At 48.5% G+C, this 22,134-nt stretch overlaps 1 protein-coding gene across 7 annotated transcripts in view; it reads left to right on the top strand.

Moving 5' to 3' along the window:
- The window catches only part of ATG13 (autophagy related 13), a 401,206-nt gene that overhangs the window by 283,556 nt on the left and 95,516 nt on the right, over positions 1–22,134 (top strand). For all 7 annotated transcript variants that reach the window (XM_069221706.1, XM_069221705.1, XM_069221704.1 and 4 more), the window contains one exon: positions 10,171–10,310. In XM_069221706.1, the coding sequence (XP_069077807.1) occupies positions 10,171–10,310 (140 nt within the window). The remainder of the gene's footprint in view (positions 1–10,170; positions 10,311–22,134) is intronic.

Below are 22,134 nucleotides of genomic sequence, written 5' to 3'. Positions count from 1 at the left end.
CTCGGCTCTGCCTCTGACAAGGTTAACAGAGACAAGCTCCTGGCAGAGCTGGGGCGCATGGGGGTGGACCCCCCACTGGTTACCTTCTTAATGGAGCTCCACCGTGGATTGACGGATCCAGTCAGATTTGGGAGCAATGGGAAATTCACTAAACCCTTTAACTTAAAGAGGGGTGGATTATGTACGTTAATCATTCGAAGGGGATGCTTTCTGTTCAGGGTCGAGAAGCCCCAAGAGTGGGAGGGAGATTGCACCCAGCCCCGTTATATGCAGATGATGCAGTTTTGATGGCACGCTCTGCTGCAAGCATCCAACGGCTTTTGGATCTTTTTATTGATTTTATGGACAGTCTGGACCTAGAGACTAATTTTAATAAATCTCATGTCATGGTTCTGGGCCCGAAGAACACTAAAGTCTCTAGTTTTTAGGAGCAAGTTACGTTTTTTAAGCAAGGTGGACAATTTTACTTATCTAGGGTTTTTAATAGATTCAGGTCTCAGTCGGCAACTTTGACTTAAAAATAAATAAATACTGATTGTCTCAAGCAGGCCATTGCTAGGTTGAATTACTATTTTTCCCGTAGAAGCCAATGAAAATTCTGCTTGAAGCGTATAAAGCTAAGTGTATCCCTATATCCACCTTTGGCTGTGAGATCTGGGGCTATGCCTTTTGATGGTGGAGAACACATTTTTGAGGGGCCTTTTAGGTGTACGCCCTCAGAGATTAGACAAGAGTTTGGCATGAGCTATATCGCAGATTTCACCCCTTTTATTATGGTGTTCAGGTTGGCTCAAGGAGGAGTTAAGCCTTAACAGGTTAGTTATCCGGGACTGTCTAAAACTGGATAATATGTCCAGTGTACCCTGTCTGCATTATTTGAGGGAAAACGTTAAAGCCCTTGGGAGACTGTAGTTATTTTCCAACCCAGAGAGTACTGTAAAAAAAAAAAAAAACATGTCTAGTTAAAGCAGGCCTTTCGTCTTGGATGGCAGCCAAGAGGGAGCCCGCTATTTTATCCAGACGGACATTCCACCAATATATCCAGGTAAAAACTGTTATTGAGAGAGAACCATACCTTCTCCTAGAAAAGTCTAACCATCAGTGCTTACTGACTTATTTTAGACTGGGCTTATTTCATCAGTTGCTTTTTACAAAAGGTACCTGTAATAAAAATACAGATTTGCTACCCCATGCCTGTGATCACGTCTCAATGTGCGAGACTATGCACATTGTTCTTATCTGTTCTCAATTTAAAACCCTTCACCATAAGTTTTTAAAGCCACTTTTGTTATCCACGGATTTAAGACAGGTTAGACCTGCTCTTTTATATCTACAGCTCTTAGCAACACCCAAAATGTGTTCATTGTGTCCTGATACCTCACTGGGGTTTTTAGGTCAAGACATTAGGCCCTGTCAATTTCTTCACTTTGTTTTATTTTACATTGTCGCCGTTCTCTTCATGACTTTTGTAAGGCGTTCTCCCCACAAGAAATCTTAAATGACTGGTTTTGCTCTAGGATTTCAAAACACCAATGTTGTTCTTAATGGAAGTTTTTATTTTATTGCTTTTTCGCTTGTCTTTTGATCTTTTTCTTCTTTAATGGTCATGGTTTTTAAGATAGCTATGCTTAATTGTCTATGTATAATTATGATGGAATGTTCTTTGCATGTAAAATTGGATGATTTTGTATAAAATCGAATAAAGTCATGAACTGAACTATACTCCATGAAACTCATTCTCATTTCTCTAGTGTGGCCAAAACATCCATGGCACCCAGCGCTATCCAGAGAACGGACCTAACTCCACATCAGGGGATAACCAAATCTCAAAGAAATTAATCTTTCATTTTGGTACCTGAGACTTTGGAGTTTAGTTGTCTGCAGCTGTTAGAGTAGTGTATACTCGTGCGAGAAGCATGCAGACTTACCCATGAGGTTGCTAGGTTCATTATTTCATTAGTAACATTACACAGCCCCTGCAGGCATCTGTTCAAGGCATCTGCTCTGTGTTCGTTTACAAAACTTGGGCTTAGCGTCCACATCATTTAGGCTCCAGTTAGCAGCAGTAGCTGCTTCATGCAGAACAGACGACATAGATCTTTAGTTAAGATCACAGTATTTAAGGCATTTATGGAACGCCTTAAAAGAAATATTCCTGGAAGGACCCCAGTGTTTCCTGCTGGGACCTTAACATAGGCTGTCCAAGCCTCATGAGACTGCCTTTCAAGCTTTTGCACTCATGTGAATACATCACAAGAAATGTAGACTTTCGAATACCAATCACTTTCTTGCTCAAAGTTACTGACTTTCAGATGTTAACAGTCAAGGAGCTTTTCCTCCAGGTTTATAGAGATCGGGGTAGTTCTGAGAACAAATCCATAATTCCTGCCTAAGCTTTTTTCCCTATTCCATGTCAATTAATCCATTGTCATGTCTGTTTTCTTTCCTTATCCTCAATCAGTAGCAGAAAGAGCTATGCATACACTGGACTTGAAGAGTGCTTTACATTGACCTCACTTAATCCGTACGCAAGACAACACAACTCGTTTAGGATTAGCAAAACCCCAACTTGGGATCTCGAATCTTCAAGTTGGGTCTTGCACGATGCATAATGAAATATATTCTGATGTGCTATGCTAAAGGAAAGCATGTTCTTTTTGGCTTGGTTCCCTTTACAAAAATACCATGTACATAAAGTACTTCAAGAAGTGAGCCATCCCGGGACCAGCACAGCAGTTCTCAGACACCAACTGTAAGGAAATGCCTCCTTGGCATGGTTACCCCCTGACTTTTTGCCTTTGCTGATGCTATGTTTTGATTTGAAAGTGTGCTGAGGCCTGCTAACCAGGCCCCAGCACCAGTGTTCTTTCCCTAACCTGTACTTTTGATTCCACAATTGGCACACCCTGGCATCCAGGTAAGTCCCTTGTAACTGGTACCCCGGGTACCAAGGGCCATGATGCCAGGGAAGGTCTCTAAGGGCTGCAGCATATCTTATGCCACCCTGGGGACCCCTCACTCAGCACAGACACACTGCTTGCCAGCTTGTGTGTGCTGGTGAGAACAAAACGAGTAAGTCGACATGGCACTCCCCTCAGGGTGCCATGCCAACCTCACACTGCCTATGCAGTATAGATAAGTCACCCCTCTAGTAGGCCTTACAGCCCTAAGGCAGGGTGCACTATACCATAGGTGAGGGCACCAGTGCATGAGTACTGTGCCCCTACAGTGTCTAAGCCAAACCTTAGACATTGTAAGTGCAGGGTAGCCAGAAGAGTATATGGTCTGGGAGTCTGTCAAACACGGACTCCACAGCATCATAATGGCTGCACTGAAAACTGGGAAGTTTGGTATCAAACTTCTCAGCACAATAAATGCACACTGATGCCAGTGTACATTTTATTGTGAAATACACCCCAGAGGGCACCTTAGAGGTGCCCCCTGAAACCTTAAGCGACTATCTGTGTAGGCTGACTGGTTCCAGCAGCCTGCCACAACCGAGACATGTTGCTGGCCCCATGGGGAGAGTGCCTTTGTCACTCTGAGGCCAGTAACAAAGCCTGCACTGGGTGGAGATGCTAACACCTCCCCCAGGCAGGAGCTGTAACACCTGGCGGTGAGCCTCAAAGGCTTACCCCCTTTGTTCCAGCACCACAGGGCACTCCAGCTAGTGGAGTTGCCCGCCCCCTCCGGTCACGGCCCCACTTTTGGCGGCAAGGCCGGAGGAGATAATGAGAATAACAAGGAATTGTCACTGGCCAGTCAGGACAGCCCCTAAGGTGTCCTGAGCTGAAGTGACTCTAACTTTTAGAAATCCTCCATCTTGCAGATGGAGGATTCCCCAATAGGATTAGGGATGTGACCCCCTCCCCTTGAGAGGAGGCACAAAGAGGGTGTACCCACCCTCAGGGCTACTAGCCATTGGCTACTAACCCCCCAGACCTAAACACGCCCTTAAATTTAGTATTTAAGGGCTCCCCTGAACCTAAGAATTTAGATTCCTGAAACTACAAGAAGAAGGAGACTGCTGAGCTGAAAACCCCCTGCAGAGGAAGAACAGAAGACACCAACTGCTTTGGCCCCAGTCCTACCGGCCTGTCTCCTGCCTTCCAAAGAAACCTGCTCCAGCGACGCTTTCCAAAGGACCAGCGACCTCTGAATCCTCAGAGGACTGCCCTGCTTCAAGAAAGACAAGAAACTCCCGAGGACAGCGGCCCTGCTCCAAAAAGACTGCAACTTTGTTACAGAGGAGCAGATTTAAAGACCCCTGCAACTCCCCGCAAGAAGCGTGAGACTTGCAACACTGCACCCGGCGACCCCGACTCGACTGGTGGAGAACCAACACCTCAGGGAGGACCCTCCGGGGACTCCGAGACCGTGAGTAACCAAAGTTGTCCCCCCTGAGCCCCCACAGCGACGCCTGCAGAGGGAATCCCGAGGCTCCCCCTGACCGCGACTGCCTGAACCTAAAGTCACGATGGCTGGAAAAGACCCTGCACCCGCAGCCCCCAGCACCTGGAGGAACGGAACTTCTGTGCAGGAGTGACCCCCCAGGAGGCCCTCTCCCTTGCCCAGGTGGTGGCTACCCCGAGGAGCCCCCCCTTGCCTGCCTGCACCGCTGAAGAGACCCCTTGGTCTCCCATTGAAACCTACAGAGAACCCGACGCTTGTTTACACACTGCACCCGGCCGCCCCCGCGCTGCTGAGGGTGTACTTTTTGTGCTGACTTGTGTCCCCCCCGGTGCCCTACAAAACCCCCCTGGTCTGCCCTCCGAAGACGCGGGTACTTACCTGCTGGCAGACTGGAACCGGGGCACCCCCTTCTCTCCATTGAAGCCTATGTGTTTTGGGCACCTCTTTGACCTCTGCACCTGACCGGCCCTGAGCTGCTGGTGTGGTAACTTTGGGGTTGCTCTGAACCCCCAACGGTGGGCTACCTTGGACCCAAACCTGAGACTTGTAAGTGATTTACTTACCTTCTAAAACTAACAATAACTTACCTCCCCCAGGAACTGTGGAAATTGCACTGTGTCCACTTTTAAAACAGCTATTTGTGTTTTATGTGAAAAGTATATATGCTACTGTAATTATTCAAAGTTCCTAAAGTACTTACCTGCAATACCTTTCAAATGAGATATTACATGTAGAATTTGAACCTGTGGTTCTTAAAATAAACTAAGAAAATATATTTTTCTATAACAAAACCTATTGGCTGGATTTGTCTCTGAGTGTGTGTTCCTCATTTATTGCCTGTGTGTATGTACAACAAATGCTTAACACTACTCCTTTGATAAGCCTACTGCTCGACCACACTACCACAAAATAGAGCATTAGTATTATCTCTTTTTGCCACTATCTTACCTCTAAGGGGAACCCTTGGACCCTGTGCATACTATTCCTTACTTTGAAATAGTGCATACAGAGCCAACTTCTTACACCAACACTAAGAGTGACTGGTTTAGCAACATTTTAGACGAGCTAGGGTCTGCTGAAGAAGGCTGTGACTGAGCACAGTGTACAGGGATCCTGACAGTTTGGGCTGATGGCAATGAGCTAGCTATTAACATCAGTGCTCATGAATATAAATGAAGCTCATATTAAAGTAAAATCAAACGCTACTACTTGAAAGTCAATTTTTCTGTATATGATTGTGGCGGATATTCATGAATAAAACATTTCTGTGCCCTTAACCAGTATCCTGGCACACTTTTTACAGAAAGAAATGTCTCTTTTGGGAAAGAATTTTTAATCTATCTATGCCTATCTAATTCAGAGGCTTTTTCTTTAAATTCTTTGAAATAAGTGAACTAGAAATTGCTTCTGTAAGTTCGCAGGAGAGCCAAGCTTTCTAACCTATGCAGGAGAATTGAAAACAGAGGCATGTGTAGCCCCAGGATAAGGAGTGAAAACCTGCACTGTGCTATTAAGGCTGCAGAATGACCTGGGTACCGCAGGCCCCTGGCGGTCCGCAGTGCCTACTTATGGGTTCCGTGACTGGATAGGAGATAAAATAAGGTGCTTATACCCTTTTTCAGTACAGGTCACTGCAACAGGTCACTGTAAGTCACCCCTGTGGTAGGCTGTCCTACCCCAGAGGGCAGGGTGCAGGCTCCTGTGTGAGAGGGCACCCCTGCATGAGCAGAGGTGCCCCTACAAACTCCAGCTCCATTGCACTGAACGTCGTAAGTGCGGGGAAGCCAGCTACATAATTGTAACTCCGAACTTGTACATGTTTGGTATCGAACATGTTGGAATCATACCCCAATACTAATGCCAGTATTGGTTGTATGATTACATGCACTCTGGGGGGCCCCTTGGAGGACCCCCCAGTATTGCTCCTACTAGTCTTCTGTTGTTTTCCCGGGCAGCCCGCGGAGCTGCCACCCCTCAGACACCTTTCTGCCCTCCTGCTGCTTGACCAGCTCAAGCAGGGGAAGGCAGAACAAAGGATTTCCTGTGGGAGAGGGATGCAAACCCCCTTTTAGGGCTATTTAGGGACTCCCTCGAGGGTGGGTCCCCAGATTCGACATGCAGGACTCCACCAGTACTTCTTTGCATCGTTTACTTCTGCTCCTGGCCACTGGAACGGCAACTGGACACTTCAGGAACCTACAAGACTGCAACGCCTGAGACAACCTTGTCTTGCACCATTGTTTCTCCGGCTCCTTTCAGCAACTGCAAAATTTCCCCGGCTGTGCATCCTCTGGTGGTCAACAAGGTTTCAGCTGCACTAGGAAACCAGAAGGAATCTCCCATGGAGTGAAGGAGTCATTCCCCTGCATCTGCAGGCACCTACAGCAACGACGTCCGGATGCGTGGATCTGCTCTCCACTGGAACTGCGTGCATCCTGTACCACAGGTGGTGGTCTGGAGCGGTCCCCTTGGTGCTCTCTACCCACTGTCCAACTTGGGAGGTGGTGAACCCTTGCCTCTTCTTACAGGACAGTAACCCTGTGCACCGCAACCTTTGCAGCTACCAAGGCTAGTTGTCTTCTGCTCCTAGAGATCTTCAGGCTCTGAGTAGCCCCAGCCTCCAGCACTTCATCCTGCAAAGAACAGTCTTCTCTCTGCTGCTCCAGCGACGTGGGACTCCTCTCCAGGCTTGCTGACTGGGCCTCACTGCGACTTACTGTGCCTGCTGCCATTGACTTGCCTGCGGGGGCAACGACTGCTTCTGCTGACTCTCCCGAGTGCTGAGGGTCAGCTCGGACTCCCCTCCAAGGGTCGAGTCCCCTTGACCTTGCTGGTTCTCTTCAACCTGGCGACTCTTCTTTTGCTTCTTCTTGCATTTGCCAAGGCTTGTTGGTGGTTATCCTAAACCACTGACCATCTGCGACCCAATGACCAATGTGGGACACCATCTGCACTGCTCCAAGGACTCCTCTTCAGCTCCTGGGCTTCACAGCTGCTCTTCTTCCTCCATCGACCTGGAGCTTCATCCATAAAAGGGTGGGTAGTGGCTCCTGCCCCCACTGGACACTCCATCGTGGACTGGACTATTTCCCCTTCTTATACAGGTCCTCTTCTTCCAGAATCCACCTTTGTGTTTTTTCTAGTCTGGTCCTGTTCTTGCACAATCCATTTTCTAAGTCCTCTTGTTAGTCCTTGGGAAAACCAGGTACTTACCTCTGCTCTCCTGGTTGCTGGGGGTCCCTTACGTACTCACCTCTTGGGGGTCCCTAGTTCTTCCAGCTGCCCTCTAATGACTCCATATCCTTGGGTGGGGGACTTCAATTTGCATTCCACTATTTTATTATACATTATTATATATGGGCCCTAACTTTTTATGTATTTATTACTAATCCTTACCAATTCTTGTTGTGTCTTGTGCCATTTCCTAATTATTATAATATATATATATATATATATATATATATATATATATATATATATATATATAGTATGTTTCCCTCCAGTTGGGGGATTGCCTGTAAGTCATCTAGTTCAGTGCTACTGTAATAAAGTACCTTTATTTTTGTAACACTGTGTGGTTCTTTCATGTGTTTAAGTGCTGTGTGACTAAAGTGGTATTGCATGAGCTTTGCATGGCCCTAGATAAGCCTTGGCTGCTCATCCACAGCTACTCCTAGAGAGCCTGGCTTCTAGGCACTGCCTACACGTCACTAAGAGGGGATACCTGGTACAAGGTGATAACACTATACGTGCTCACCACACAGCAGGCCATCTTCCTGTACACTCCTCTTAAGTAGGGTTGAACGTCCCAGGTATTTGATTGGTTCGGATTTGATTACACTGATCTCATGTGCAAATCTGAAGAGATCGGATTAAAGCTACGTCTTACCTGATATTTTAGGATGTATCTTTCGCTTCTTGACCGATGGAGATCTTTGGTTCACATCAAGAGCATAATCCAGTTAAAACCAGACAGCATAACCAGTTGTTGTTGTTTTCTCCGGAGAGTCACAATATCATCTCAGTCCTATTCTGGAAATAAAGGTGGGCGGCAGGTGGATGAATCTGCTTGCTTGTAGGATCACAAGCTGTTCCCATGCAGAGTTCATTCAGTGGCTGTGTCATGCATGTGTTTAGCTGCCTGAGCCTCAGTTAATCAGATTGGAGCTTGTATCAAATTCATTTACCCCTCACAGCCTACGTTAATAGGACTGAAACCTATACTATTCAGAGCTGTAGTAATGGGATAGGAGCCTGTCTCCTATGCGTGTGTCTTTCAGAACTTCAGTTGATATAAAGGGAGCCTACTTCATATGTCTGTATTTTTGTTAATGAGATGAGAACCTGTATATGTCTGTGCATTTCACATCCTACCTGAATTGGATTGGAGCCTATATCCAGTACCTGTATCAGAACCTGGAATATATGTCCATGGTGCTCAAAGCCGACCTCAGTTGAATGGGAGCCGGCATGAGGTCAATCAATCAGAATTCGTATGGCGCAACTCTATCACCCCTGAGAGTATCCGGGCGCTGAGGCTTTGCAGGTCTTAGTCGAAGAGCCGGTTCTTGAGTCTAGGCTTTGCAGGTCTTAGTCGAAGAGCCGGTTCTTGAGTCTAGGCTTTGCAGGTCTTAGTCGAAGAGCCAGTTCTTGAGTCTACTTCTGAAGTCCGCCAGAGATGAGAAACTGTTTTGAGCGAGTGTGTGTGTATATGCCCTTCAGAACCTACGTTAATGGGACTGGAATCAGTACATTTCAGAGCCTCAAGTAATGGGATGTGTCTGTGTTCTATGTCTGTGCCTCTCAGAGCCTACCTCAATGGGATGAGAACCTATATGAAATGTCTGTAGCCTTCTGAGCCTGTTAGTGGGATGAGATCCTTCGTCCTATGCATGTACCCTTGAGAGCTTATGTTCCCCTCAAATTTGTAGGGTTGGAACCTGTACCCCTCATAGATTCAATTAATGGGATGGAGAGCTGTATCTTTCGAGGCTAGGTTAATCAGATGGATGCCCATCTCTTATGACTGTAGCCTTCAGGGCCTCACTTAATGGATGAGTGCATGAATCATAGATCTACCATTTAGAGCCTTGATTAATGAACTGGGAGTCTGTCATAATCTCTGGAGCTTAAAACACCTGTTAGTGAGGTGAGAGCTCGTGTAATCTGCCTATACCTGTCAGAGCCCCATTTCTAGGGATGAGAACAGGTGTCAGATTTCTGTATCCTTCAACATCAGAAGATCGAAGCCTGCATCATATACCTGCATCTTTCAGAGTTCCATTTCAGTGGATGGGACCTCATACCAGATGAATGTACCGCTCAGAGCCTCAGTTCAGGAGTTGGGAACCTGTATCTTATACCTGTACCCCTCAGATCTCCAATTGCAGGGAGTTTATATTTGCCCACCAGAGCCTTGCTTCCTTGGATAGGGGAATCTGTATTATGTTTTTATGATACTCAGCCTGGTCTAATGGGATGGAATCCGTACCCTAGAACTGAGGTCTGCTTTGTGTACCTTGTATATCCCAAGGTCATGGGACGGGGAGCCTTTACTTTGGGCATTTGTTCCGTGGTACCAACTTCCACTTGAGTTCCTGCACTGTCGACCATTTTCCCTAGGACCTGAGTGAATTTGATGTGTTGTCCATGCTCAGTTTTCTTATCAATAGGTGCTGGTTTTGCTGTGTTGATGTGGAGCTTAGATTTGCTGACGATAGTTACAAGTTCATTCTTCTTTTCTTTTTTTCTTGTCAGATGGTTCTGCCTAGAAGAGACAGCGGGATGATCCCTTCTCTTCCACAAGCAGTTCATGGCACCCTTTCTGACCAGCACCGGCACGGTGCCGGGGCTCCTGCATCTACAGCCGCTTGCTCTGCAGTTACTCCTTCCAGCAGGTATACTGTTCATCTATGTCCTCTCAAACAAAGGGGCACAGTAGCACTTGATCCCCAGCAGGTGTATTGGCCCTGGTGTCCTCAGTCCATATATTCTGTATAAAGTCAAGCATTAACATAATTAAATCCCTTTTCAGTAGCAAAGTTCAGAATCTCCAATCTGACATTGATCAGTGTACTCAAAGAAGAAATGTTTACATTTATTTTAGGGCAGCCGATTGCAGTAACCTCCCCCAGTGTAGTGAATTCAGCCTCTCGACATATACTGAGCTTTGACTTTTATCTAGTTTTCATAGAAAATGTTTTTCTAAATTAATTTGTTTTGCTTACCTCAGCTTTGTAATATTTTAGCTAATAGATGCAATATGTTTTATGTTTGTTTATGCCCTGTGCTGTTAGTCACTACAGTCCTTTTTTGACATTTGTCAAGTTCTGCCAGAAAATATATATTAATAAAAAATGCCTGATCTATTATTGGAGTGTTCAGATATTGTTGATCGTTTTTGTGGGACCTTCAATAATACTGTCCACCAGTGTGCAGCTTCCCAGAGCAGTTTGCAGAATTCCTCTATTGTATATTTCATACACTTCCAGAATTCGAAAGTGTACTTCAGTTTAAAGGAGGGAGAGAAGTGCGAGGGGTGGTGTAGGAAGTTGGCTCTGTATGCACTATTTCAAAGTAAGGAATAGCATGCACAGAGTCCAAGGGTTCCCCTTAGAGGTAAGATAGTGGCAAAAAGAGATAATACTAATGCTCTATTTTGTGGTAGTGTGGTCGAGCAGTAGGCTTATCCAAGGAGTAGTGTTAAGCATTTGTTGTACATACACAGGCAATAAATGAGGAACACACACTCAGAGACAAATCTAGCCAATAGGTTTTGTTATAGAAAAATATATTTTCTTAGTTTATTTTAAGAACCACAGGTTCAAATTCTACATGTAATATCTCATTTGAAAGGTATTGCAGGTAAGTACTTTAGGAACTTGGAATCATTACATTAGCATGTATACTTTTTACATAAAACACAATAAGCTGTTTTAAAAGTGGACACAGTGCAATTTTCACAGTTCCTGGGGGAGGTAAAGTATTGTTAGGTTTCACATGTAAGTAAGTCACTTACAGGTTTCAGTTTTTGGTCCAAGGTAGCCCACCGTTGGGGGTTCAGAGCAACCCCAGAGTCCCCACACCAGCAGCTCAGGGCCGGTCAGGTGCAGAGGTCAAAGAGGTGCCCAAAACACATAGGCTTCAATGGAGAGAAGGGGGTGCCCCGGTTCCAGTCTGCCAGCAGGTAAGTACCCGCGTCTTCGGAGGGCAGACCAGGGGGGTTTTGTAGGGCACCGGGAGGGACACAAGTCAGCACAAAAAGTACACCCTCAGCAGCGCGGGGGCGGCCGGGTGCAGTGTGCAAACACGCGTCGGGGTCTCTGTAGATTTCAATGAGAGATCAAGGGATCTCTTCAGTGGTGCAGGCAGGCAAGGGGGGGGCTCCTCGGGGTAGCCACCACCTGGGCAAGGGAGAGGGCCTCCTGGGGGTCACTCCTGCACAGAAGTTCCGTTCCTTCAGGTGCTGGGGGCTGCGGGTGCAGGGTCTTTTCCAGCCGTCGGGACTTTAGGTTCAGGCAGTCGCGGTCAGGGGGAGCCTCGGGATTCCCTCTGCAGGCGTCGCTGTGGGGGCTCAGGGGGGACAACTTTGGTTACTCACGGTCTCGGAGTCGCCGGAGGGTCCTCCCTGAGGTGTTGGTTCTCCACCAGTCGAGTCGGGGTCGCCGGTTGCAGGGTTGCAAGTCTCACGCTTCTTGCGGGGAGTTGCAGGGGTCTTTAAATCTGCTCCTTGAAACAAAGTTGCAGTTCTTTTGGAGCAGTGCTGCTGTCCTCGGGAGTTTCTTGTCTTTCTTGAAGCAGGGCAGTCCTCAGAGGATTCAGAGGTCGCTGGTCCCTTGGAAAGCGTCGCTGGAGCAGGGTTCTTTGAAAGGCAGGAGACAGGCCGGTAGGACTGGGGCCAAAGCAGTTGGTGTCTTCTGTTCTTCCTCTGCAGGGGTTTTTCAGCTCAGCAGTCTTCTTCTTCTTGTAGTTTCAGGAATCTAAATTCTTAGGTTCAGGGAAGCCCTTAAATACTAAATTTAGGGGCGTGTTTAGGTCTGGGGGGTTAGTAGCCAATGGGTACTAGCCCTGAGGGTGGGTACACCCTCTTTGTGCCTCCTCCCAAGGGGAGGGGGTCACATTCCTATCCCTATTGGGGGAATCCTCCTTCTACAAGATGGAGGATTTCTAAAAGTCAGAGTCACCTCAGCTCAGGACACCTTAGGGGCTGTCCTGACTGGCCAGTGACTCCTCCTTGTTTTTCTCATTATCTCTCCTGGACTTGCCGCCAAAAGTGGGGGCTGGGTCCAGGGGCGGGCATCTCCACTAGCTGGAGTGCCCTGGGGCATTGTAACACGAAGCTTGAGCCTTTGAAGCTCACTGCTAGGTGTTACAGTTCCTGCAGGGGGGAGGTGTGAAGCACCTCCATCCAGAGCAGGCTTTGTTTCTGTCCTCAGAGAGCACAAAGGCTCTCACCGCATGAGGTCAGAAACTCGTCTCTCAGCAGCAGGCTGGCAGAGACCAGTCAGTCCTGCACTGAACAATTGGGTAAAATACAGGGGGTATCTCTAAGATGCCCTCTGTGTGCATTTTTTAATAAATCCAACACTGGCATCAGTGTGGGTTTATTATTCTGAGAAGTTTGATACTAAACTTCCCAGTATTCAGTGTAGCCATTATGGAGCTGTGGAGTTCGTTTTTGACAGACTCCCAGACCATATACTCTTATGGCTACCCTGCACTTACAATGTCTAAGGTTTGGCTTAGACATTGTAGGGGCACAGTGCTCATGCACTGGTGCCCTCACCTATGGTATAGTGCACCCTGCCTTAGGGCTGTAAGGCCTACTAGAGGAGTGACTTATCTATACTGCATAGGCAGTGTGAGGTTGGCATGGCACCCTGAGGGGAGTGCCATGTCGACTTACTCGTTTTGTTCTCATCAGCACACACAAGCTGGCAAGCAGTGTGTCTGTGCTGAGTGAGGGGTCCCCAGGGTGGCATAAGATATGCTGCAGCCCTTAGAGACCTTCCCTGGCATCAGGGCCCTTGGTACCAGGGGTTCCAGTTACAAGGGACTTACCTGGATGCCAGGGTGTGCCAATTGTGGAATCAAAAGTACATTTTAGGTGAAAGAACACTGGTGCTGGGGCCTGGTTAGCAGGGTCCCAGCACACTTCTCAGTCAAGTCAGCATCAGTATCAGGCAAAAAGTGGGGGGTAACTGCAACAGGGAGCCATTTCTTTACACAAGCCCCCCCCCCCCCCCCCAGCCCACAGGCCAGGAGACTCAGCCAAAGCTGGGAGAGTCTTCCTAGTCTGTCAGGCGAGGAAGAGTAGAGGAAATAGGCTGGTTTGTTGCAGGGCCTACTCTGCCTTACATCCTCCTGTCCAGGTCATTCCCTCTGGGGAACTGACCCACTTCCACAGTGATAGGACCTAATCTGAACTGCCTCTTGTCTGTGCTTTTAATGTCTTCACCCATTCTCTCTATTTTGGGGTTAGAGGTATCCACCTCTGCTAATCTTATCTTAGCCAGGGTCACCCCTAGCTTACCCAAAGAGGTTACCCAGAGCTGGAGTAACCCCACCATGACCAACAGGGTCAGGGGGCCTAACTTGCTATTTGGCATGGGGTCTGACCACCATGCCAAGGATAGTGCAGCCATAAAGGCTAACACCCAGCAGAGGCCACTGACAGCTGTAAGTGCCCAGAACCACACCTTTAGCTCTTCACCTACAAGGGAAGGGGCTAAGTTACAGGCTTCTTTGGGTTCAGGGTGCCTGTCCGCTGGATTAGAGTGGGGGGTTACCACATCTTGTAGTAAACACCCTTCTTCCACTCTTTCTTCTGTTAGCTGAGGAGCCACCCACTCAGGCTTAACAGTTGCCTGACTAGCCAGGACTTCTTGTGGGTCAGGTTGGACTTTATCAGAGCCACTTTTGGAGTTCTCCCCTACTGGAGCAGAATCTCCTTGGCTTGCTGGAACCTTGGCTAAAGGTTGTCCACCCTTCCTACACTGTTTTCTTTTCTTTTTCTTCTGGGGCCTGCTTGCAGTTACTGCAGGGGCAGGACCTCCAGAATCCTTGGGAGAGGACTGGCACTGGACCAGTTCCTCTCTTGGGCTCTGACTAACCTCTGGGTAGTCATTTCCAAGGAGACAATCAAGGGGGAGGTCTGTACTGACTACCACCCTTCTCCAGCTAAAAGTCCCACCCACTTCTATGGGCACAAAAGCCACAGGCCTATCAGTGACCCTGTCTGGGCTAACTCTTACTCTGGCCATCTCACCTGGGATGTACTGGTTTGAGAACACCAGCCTGTCATGCACAATAGTGTGACTGGCACAAGTGTCTCTCAGGGCAGTGGCTGGGTGTAAAGAAATGGCTTCCTGTTGCAGTTACCCCCCACGTTTTGCCTGATACTGATGCTGACTTGACTGAGAAGTGTGCTGGGACCCTGCTAACCAGGCCCCAGCACCAGTGTTTTTTCACCTAAAATGTACTTTTGATTCCACAATTGGCACACCCTGGCATCCAGGTAAGTCCCTTGTAACTGGTACCCCTGGTACCAAGGGCCCTGATGCCAGGGAAGGTCTCTAAGGGCTGCAGCATATCTTATGCCACCCTGGGGACCCCTCACTCAGCACAGACACACTGCTTGCCAGCTTGTGTGTGCCGATGAGAACAAAACGAGTAAGTCGACATGGCACTACCCTCAGGGTGCCATGCCAACCTCACACTGCCTATGCAGTATAGATAAGTCACCCCTCTAGTAGGCCTTACAGCCCTAAGGCAGGGTGCACTATACCATAGGTGAGGGCACCAGTGCATGATCACTATGCCCCTACAGTGTCTAAGCAAAACCTTAGACATTGTAAGTGCAGGATAGCCATAAGAGTATATGGTATGGGAGTCTGTCAAAAACGAACTCCACAGCTCCATAATGGCTACACTGAATACTGGGAAGTTTAGTATCAAACTTCTCAGAATAATAAACTCACACTGATGCCAGTGTTGGATTTATTAAAAAATGTACACAGAGAGCATCTTAGAGATACCCCCTGTATTTTACCCAATTGTTCAGTGCAGGACTGACTGGTCTGTGCCAGCCTGCTGCTGAGAGACGAGTGTCTGACCTCATGCGGTGAGAGCCTTTGTGCTCTCTGAGGACAGAAACAAAGCCTGCTCTGGGTGGAGGTGCTTCACACCTCCCCCCTGCAGGAACTGTAACACCTAGCAGTGAGCTTCAAAGGCTCAAGCTTCGTGTTACAATGCCCCAGGGCACTCCAGCTAGTGGAGATGCCCGCCCCCTGGACACAGCCCCCACTTTTGGCGGCAAGTCCAGGAGAGATAATGAGAAAAACAAGGAGGAGTCACTGGCTACTCAGGACAGCCCCTAAGGTGTCCTGAGCTGAGGTGTGTAGGAAGTTGGCTCTGTATGTGCTATTTCAAAGTAAGGAATAGCATGCACAGAGTCCAAGGGTTCCCCTTAGAGGTAAAATAGTGGTAAAAAGAGATAATACTAATGCTCTATTTTGTGGTAGTGTGGTCGAGCAGTAGGCTTATCCAAGGAGTAGTGTTAAGCATTTGTTGTACATACACATAGACAATAAATGAGGTACACACACTCAGAGACAAATCCAGCCAATAGGTTTTGTTATAGAAAAATATATTTTCTTAGTTTATTTTAAGAACCACAGGTTCAAATTTAACATGTAATATCTTGTTTGAAAGGTATTGCAGGTAAGTACATTAGGAACTTTGAATCATTTCAATTGCATGTATACTTTTCAAGTTATTGACAAATAGCTATTTCAAAAGTGGACACTTAGTGCAATTTTCACAGTTCCTGGGGGAGGTAAGTTTTTGTTAGTTTTACCAGGTAAGTAAGACACTTACAGGGTTCAGTTCTTGGTCCAAGGTAGCCCACTGTTGGGGGTTCAGAGCAACCCCAAAGTCACCACACCAGCAGCTCAGGGCCGGTCAGGTGCAGAGTTCAAAGTGGTGCCCAAAACGCATAGGCTAGAATGGAGAGAAGGGGGTGCCCCGGTTCCGGTCTGCTTGCAGGTAAGTACCCGCGTCTTCGGAGGGCAGACCAGGGGGGTTTTGTAGGGCACCGGGGGGGACACAAGCCCACACAGAAATTTCACCCTCAGCAGCGTGGGGGCGGCCGGGTGCAGTGTAGAAACAAGCGTCGGGTTTGCAATGTTAGTCTATGAGAGATCAACGGATCTCTTCAGCGCTGCAGGCAGGCAAGGGGGGGCTTCCTCGGGGCAACCTCCACTTGGGCAAGGGAGAGGGACTCCTGGGGGTCACTTCTCCAGTGAAAGTCCGGTCCTTCAGGTCCTGGGGGCTGCGGGTGCAGGGTCTTTTCCAGGCGTCGGGACTTAGGTTTCAGAGAGTCGCGGTCAGGGGAAGCCTCGGGATTCCCTCTACAGGCGGCGCTGTGGGGGCTCAGGGGGGACAGGTTTTGGTACTCACAGTCGGAGAGTAGTCCGGGGGTCCTCCCTGAGGTGTTGGTTCTCCACCAGCCGAGTCGGGGTCGCCGGGTGCAGTGTTGCAAGTCTCACGCTTCTTGCGGGGAGATTGCAGGGTCTTTAAAGCTGCTCCTTGAAACAAAGTTGCAGTCTTTTTGGAGCAGGTCCGCTGTCCTCGGGAGTTTCTTGTCTTTTTCGAAGCAGGGCAGTCCTCAGAGGATTCAGAGGTCGCTGGTCCCTTGGAAGGCGTCGCTGGAGCAGAGTTCTTTGGAAGGCAGGAGACAGGCCGGTGAGTTTCTGGAGCCAAGGCAGTTGTCGTCTTCTGGTCTTCCTCTGCAGGGGTTTTCAGCTAGGCAGTCCTTCTTCTTGTAGTTTGCAGGAATCTAATTTTCTAGGGTTCAGGGTAGCCCTTAAATACTAAATTTAAGGGCGTGTTTAGGTCTGGGGGGTTAGTAGCCAATGGCTACTAGCCCTGAGGGTGGGTACACCCTCTTTGTGCCTCCTCCCAAGGGGAGGGGGTCACAATCCTAACCCTATTGGGGGGATCCTCCATCTGCAAGATGGAGGATTTCTAAAAGTTAGAGTCACTTCAGCTCAGGACACCTTAGGGGCTGTCCTGACTGGCCAGTGACTCCTCCTTGTTGCTTTCTTTGTTCCCTCCAGCCTTGCCGCCAAAAGTGGGGGCCGTGGCCGGAGGGGGCGGGCAACTCCACTAAGCTGGAGTGCCCTGCTGGGCTGTGACAAAGGGGTGAGCCTTTGAGGCTCACCGCCAGGTGTCACAACTCCTGCCTGGGGGAGGTGTTAGCATCTCCACCCAGTGCAGGCTTTGTTACTGGCCTCAGAGTGACAAAGGCACTCTCCCCATGGGGCCAGCAACATGTCTCTAGTGTGGCAGGCTGCTGGAACTAGTCAGCCTACACAGACAGTCGGTTAAGTTTCAGGGGGCACCTCTAAGGTGCCCTCTGGGGTGTATTTTGCAATAAAATGTACACTGGCATCAGTGTGCATTTATTGTGCTGAGAAGTTTGATACCAAACTTCCCAGTTTTCAGTGTAGCCATTATGGTGCTGTGGAGTTCGTGTTTGACAGACTCCCAGACCATATACTCTTATGGCTACCCTGCACTTACAATGTCTAAGGTTTTGTTTAGACACTGTAGGGGTACCATGCTCATGCACTGGTACCCTCACCTATGGTATAGTGCACCCTGCCTTTGGGCTGTAAGGCCTGCTAGAGGGGTGTCTTACCTATACTGCATAGGCAGTGAGAGGCTGGCATGGCACCCTGAGGGGAGTGCCATGTCGACTTACTCATTTTGTTCTCACTAGCACACACAAGCTGGTAAGCAGTGTGTCTGTGCTGAGTGAGAGGTCTCCAGGGTGGCATAAGACATGCTGCAGCCCTTAGAGACCTTCCTTGGCATCAGGGCCCTTGGTACTAGAAGTACCAGTTACAAGGGACTTATCTGGATGCCAGGGTCTGCCAATTGTGGATACAAAAGTACAGGTTAGGGAAAGAACACTGGTGCTGGGGCCTGGTTAGCAGGCCTCAGCACACTTTCAATTGTAAAGATAGCATCAGCAAAGGCAAAAAGTCAGGGGGCAACCATGCCAAGGAGGCATTTCCTTACACAACCCCCCCCCAAACGAAAGAGGATGAGACTAACCTTTCCCAAGAGAGTCTTCATTTTCTAAGTGGAAGAACCTGGAAAGGCCATCTGCATTGGCATGGGCAGTCCCAGGTCTGTGTTCCACTATAAAGTCCATTCCCTGTAGGGAGATGGACCACCTCAACAGTTTAGGATTTTCACCTTTCATTTGCATCAGCCATTTGAGAGGTCTGTGGTCAGTTTGAACTAGGAAGTGAGTCCCAAAGAGGTATGGTCTCAGCTTCTTCAGGGACCAAACCACAGCAAAGGCCTCCCTCTCAATGGCACTCCAACGCTGCTCCCTGGGGAGTAACCTCCTGCTAATGAAAGCAACAGGCTGGTCAAGGCCATCATCATTTGTTTGGGACAAAACTGCCCCTATCCCATGTTCAGAGGCATCAGTCTGCACAATGAACTGCTTAGAATAATCTGGAGCTTTTAGAACTGGTGCTGAGCACATTGCTTGTTTCAGGGTGTCAAAGGTCTGTTGGCATTCCACAGTCCAGTTCACTTTCTTGGGCATTTTCTTGGAGGTGAGTTCAGTGAGGGCTGTCACAATGGATCCATATCCCTTCACAAACCTCCTGTAATACCCAGTCAAGCCAAGGAATGCCCTGACTTGAGTCTGGGTTTTTGGAGCTACCCAGTCCAGAATAGTCTGGATCTTGGGTTGGAGTGGCTGAACTTGGCCTCCACCTACAAGGTGGCCCAAGTAAACCACAGTTCCCTGCCCTATCTGGCATTTGGATGCCTTGATAGAGAGGCCTGCAGATTGCAGAGCCTTCAAGACCTTCTTCAGGTGGACCAGGTGATCCTGCCAGGTGGAGCTAAAGACAGCAATATCATCAAGATAAGCTGTGCTAAAGGACTCCAAGCCAGCAAGGACTTGATTCACCAACCTTTGGAAGGTGGCAGGGGCATTCTTTAAACCAAAGGGCATAACAGTAAACTGATAATGCCCATCAGGTGTGGAGAATGCTGTTTTCTCTTTTGCTCCAGGTGCCATTTTTATTTGCCAGTACCCTGCTGTCAAGTCAAAGGTACTTAAGAATTTGGCAGCACCTAATTTATCTATGAGCTCATCAGCTCTAGGAATTGGATGAGCATCTGTCTTGGTGACAGAATTGAGCCCTCTGTAGTCCACACAAAACCTCATCTCTTTCTTTCCATCTTTGGTGTGAGGTTTGGGGACTAAGACCACTGGGCTAGCCCAGGGGCTGTCAGAGCGCTCAATTACTCCCAATTCCAGCATCTTGTGGACTTCCACCTTGATGCTTTCCTTAACATGGTCAGATTGTCTAAAGATTTTGTTTTTGACAGGCATGCTGTCTCCTGTGTCCACATCATGGGTACACAGGTGTGTCTGACCAGGGGTTAAGGAGAAGAGTTCAGGAAACTGTTGTAGGACTCTCCTACAATCAGCTTGCTGTTGGCCAGAGAGGGTGTCTGGGTAGATCACTCCATCTACTGAGCCATCTTTTGGGTCTGATGACAGAAGATCAGGGAGAGGTTCACTCTCTGCCTCCTGATCCTCATCTGTTACCATCAACAGATTCACATCAGCCCTGTCATGGAAGAGCTTAAGGCGGTTCACATGGATCACCCTCTTGGGGCTCCTGCTTGTGCCCAGGTCCACCAGGTAGGTGACCTGACTCTTCCTTTCTAGCACTGGGTAAGGGCCACTCCATTTGTCCTGGAGTGCCCTGGGAGCCACAGGCTCCAGAACCCAGACTTTCTGCCCTGGTTGGAACTCAACCAGTGCAGCCTTTTGGTCATACCAAAACTTCTGGAGCTGTTGGCTGGCCTCAAGGTTTTTGGTTGCCTTTTCCATGTACTCTGCCATTCTAGAGCAAAGGCCAAGTACATAGTCCACTATGTCTTGTTTAGGCTCATGAAGAGGTCTCTCCCAGCCTTCTTTAACAAGAGCAAGTGGTCCCCTTACAGGGTGGCCAAACAGAAGTTCAAAGGGTGAGAATCCTACTCCCTTCTGTGGCACCTCTCTGTAAGCAAAAAGCAGACATGGCAAGAGGACATCCCATCTCCTTTTGAGTTTTTCTGGGAGCCCCATGATCATGCCTTTTAATGTCTTGTTGAATCTCTCAACTAAGCCATTAGTTTGTGGATGGTATGGTGTAGTGAATTTGTAAGTCACTCCACACTCATTCCACATGTGTTTTAGGTATGCTGACATGAAGTTGGTACCTCTGTCAGACACCACCTCCTTAGGGAAACCCACTCTGGTAAAGATACCAATGAGGGCCTTGGCTACTGCAGGGGCAGTAGTCGACCTAAGGGGAATAGCTTCAGGATACCTAGTAGCATGATCCACTACTACTAGGATGTACATATTTCCTGAGGCTGTGGGAGGTTCCAGTGGACCAACTATGTCCACACCCACTCTTTCAAAGGGGACCCCCACCACTGGAAGTGGAATGAGGGGGGCCTTTGGGTGCCCACCTGTCTTACCACTGGATTGACAGGTGGGGCAGGAGAGGCAAAACTCCTTAACCTTCTGGGACATATTGGGCCAGTAGAAGTGGTTGACTAACCTCTCCCACGTCTTGGTTTGTCCCAAATGCCCAGCAAGGGGAATATCATGGGCTAAGGTCAGAATAAACTCTCTGAACGACTGAGGCACTACCACTCTCCTAGTGGCACCAGGTTTGGGGTCTCTGGCCTCAGTGTACAGGAGTCCATCTTCCCAATAGACCCTATGTGTTCCATTTCTCTTGCCCTTGGACTCTTCAGCAGCTTGCTGCCTAAGGCCTTCAAGAGAGGGACAGGTTTCTTGTCCCTTACACAGCTCCTCCCTTGAGGGTCCCCCTGGGCCTAAGAGCTCAACCTGATAAGGTTCAAGCTCCAAAGGCTCAGTTCCCTCAGAGGGCAGAACTTCTTCCTGAGAAGAGAGGTTCCCTTTTTCTGACTGTGTTGCAGTTGGTTTCCCAACTGACTTTCCTTTTCTCTTGGTAGGCTGGGCCATTTTCCCAGACTCCAGCTCTACTTTTTCACCCTGTGCCTTGCATTGTGCTCTTGTTTTTACACACACCAGTTCAGGGATACCCAGCATGGCTGCATGGGTTTTTAGTTCTACCTCAGCCCATGCTGAGGACTCCAGGTCATTTCCAAGCAGACAGTCTACTGGGATGTTTGAGGAGACCACCACCTGTTTCAGGCCATTGACCCCTCCCCATTCTAAAGTTACCATTGCCATGGGATGTGCTTTAGTTTGATTGTCAGCATTGGTGACTGTATAAGTTTTTCCAGTCAGGTATTGGCCAGGGAAAACCAGTTTCTCTGTCACCATGGTGACACTGGCACCTGTATCCCTCAGGCCCTCTACACTTGTCCCATTAATAAAGAGCTGCTGCCTGTATTTTTGCATGTTAGGGGGCCAAGCAGCTAGTGTGGCTAAATCCACCCCACCCTCAGAGACTAGAGTAGCTTCAGTGTGGACCCTGATTTGCTCTGGGCACACTGTTGATCCCACTTGGAGACTAGCCATTCCAGTGTTACCTGGATTGGAGTTTGGAGTGGAACTTTTCTTGGGACAGGCCTTGTCTCCAGTTTGGTGTCCAGACTGACTACAGTTTCGACACCAGGCCTTTTTGGGATCAAAGT

Source organism: Pleurodeles waltl, chromosome 3_1 (assembly GCF_031143425.1).
Source record: "Pleurodeles waltl isolate 20211129_DDA chromosome 3_1, aPleWal1.hap1.20221129, whole genome shotgun sequence".
NCBI classification, from domain to species: domain Eukaryota; kingdom Metazoa; phylum Chordata; class Amphibia; order Caudata; family Salamandridae; genus Pleurodeles; species Pleurodeles waltl.
Note: the sequence above shows the minus strand (reverse complement) of the source record. Positions and strands in the feature narration are given on the sequence as shown.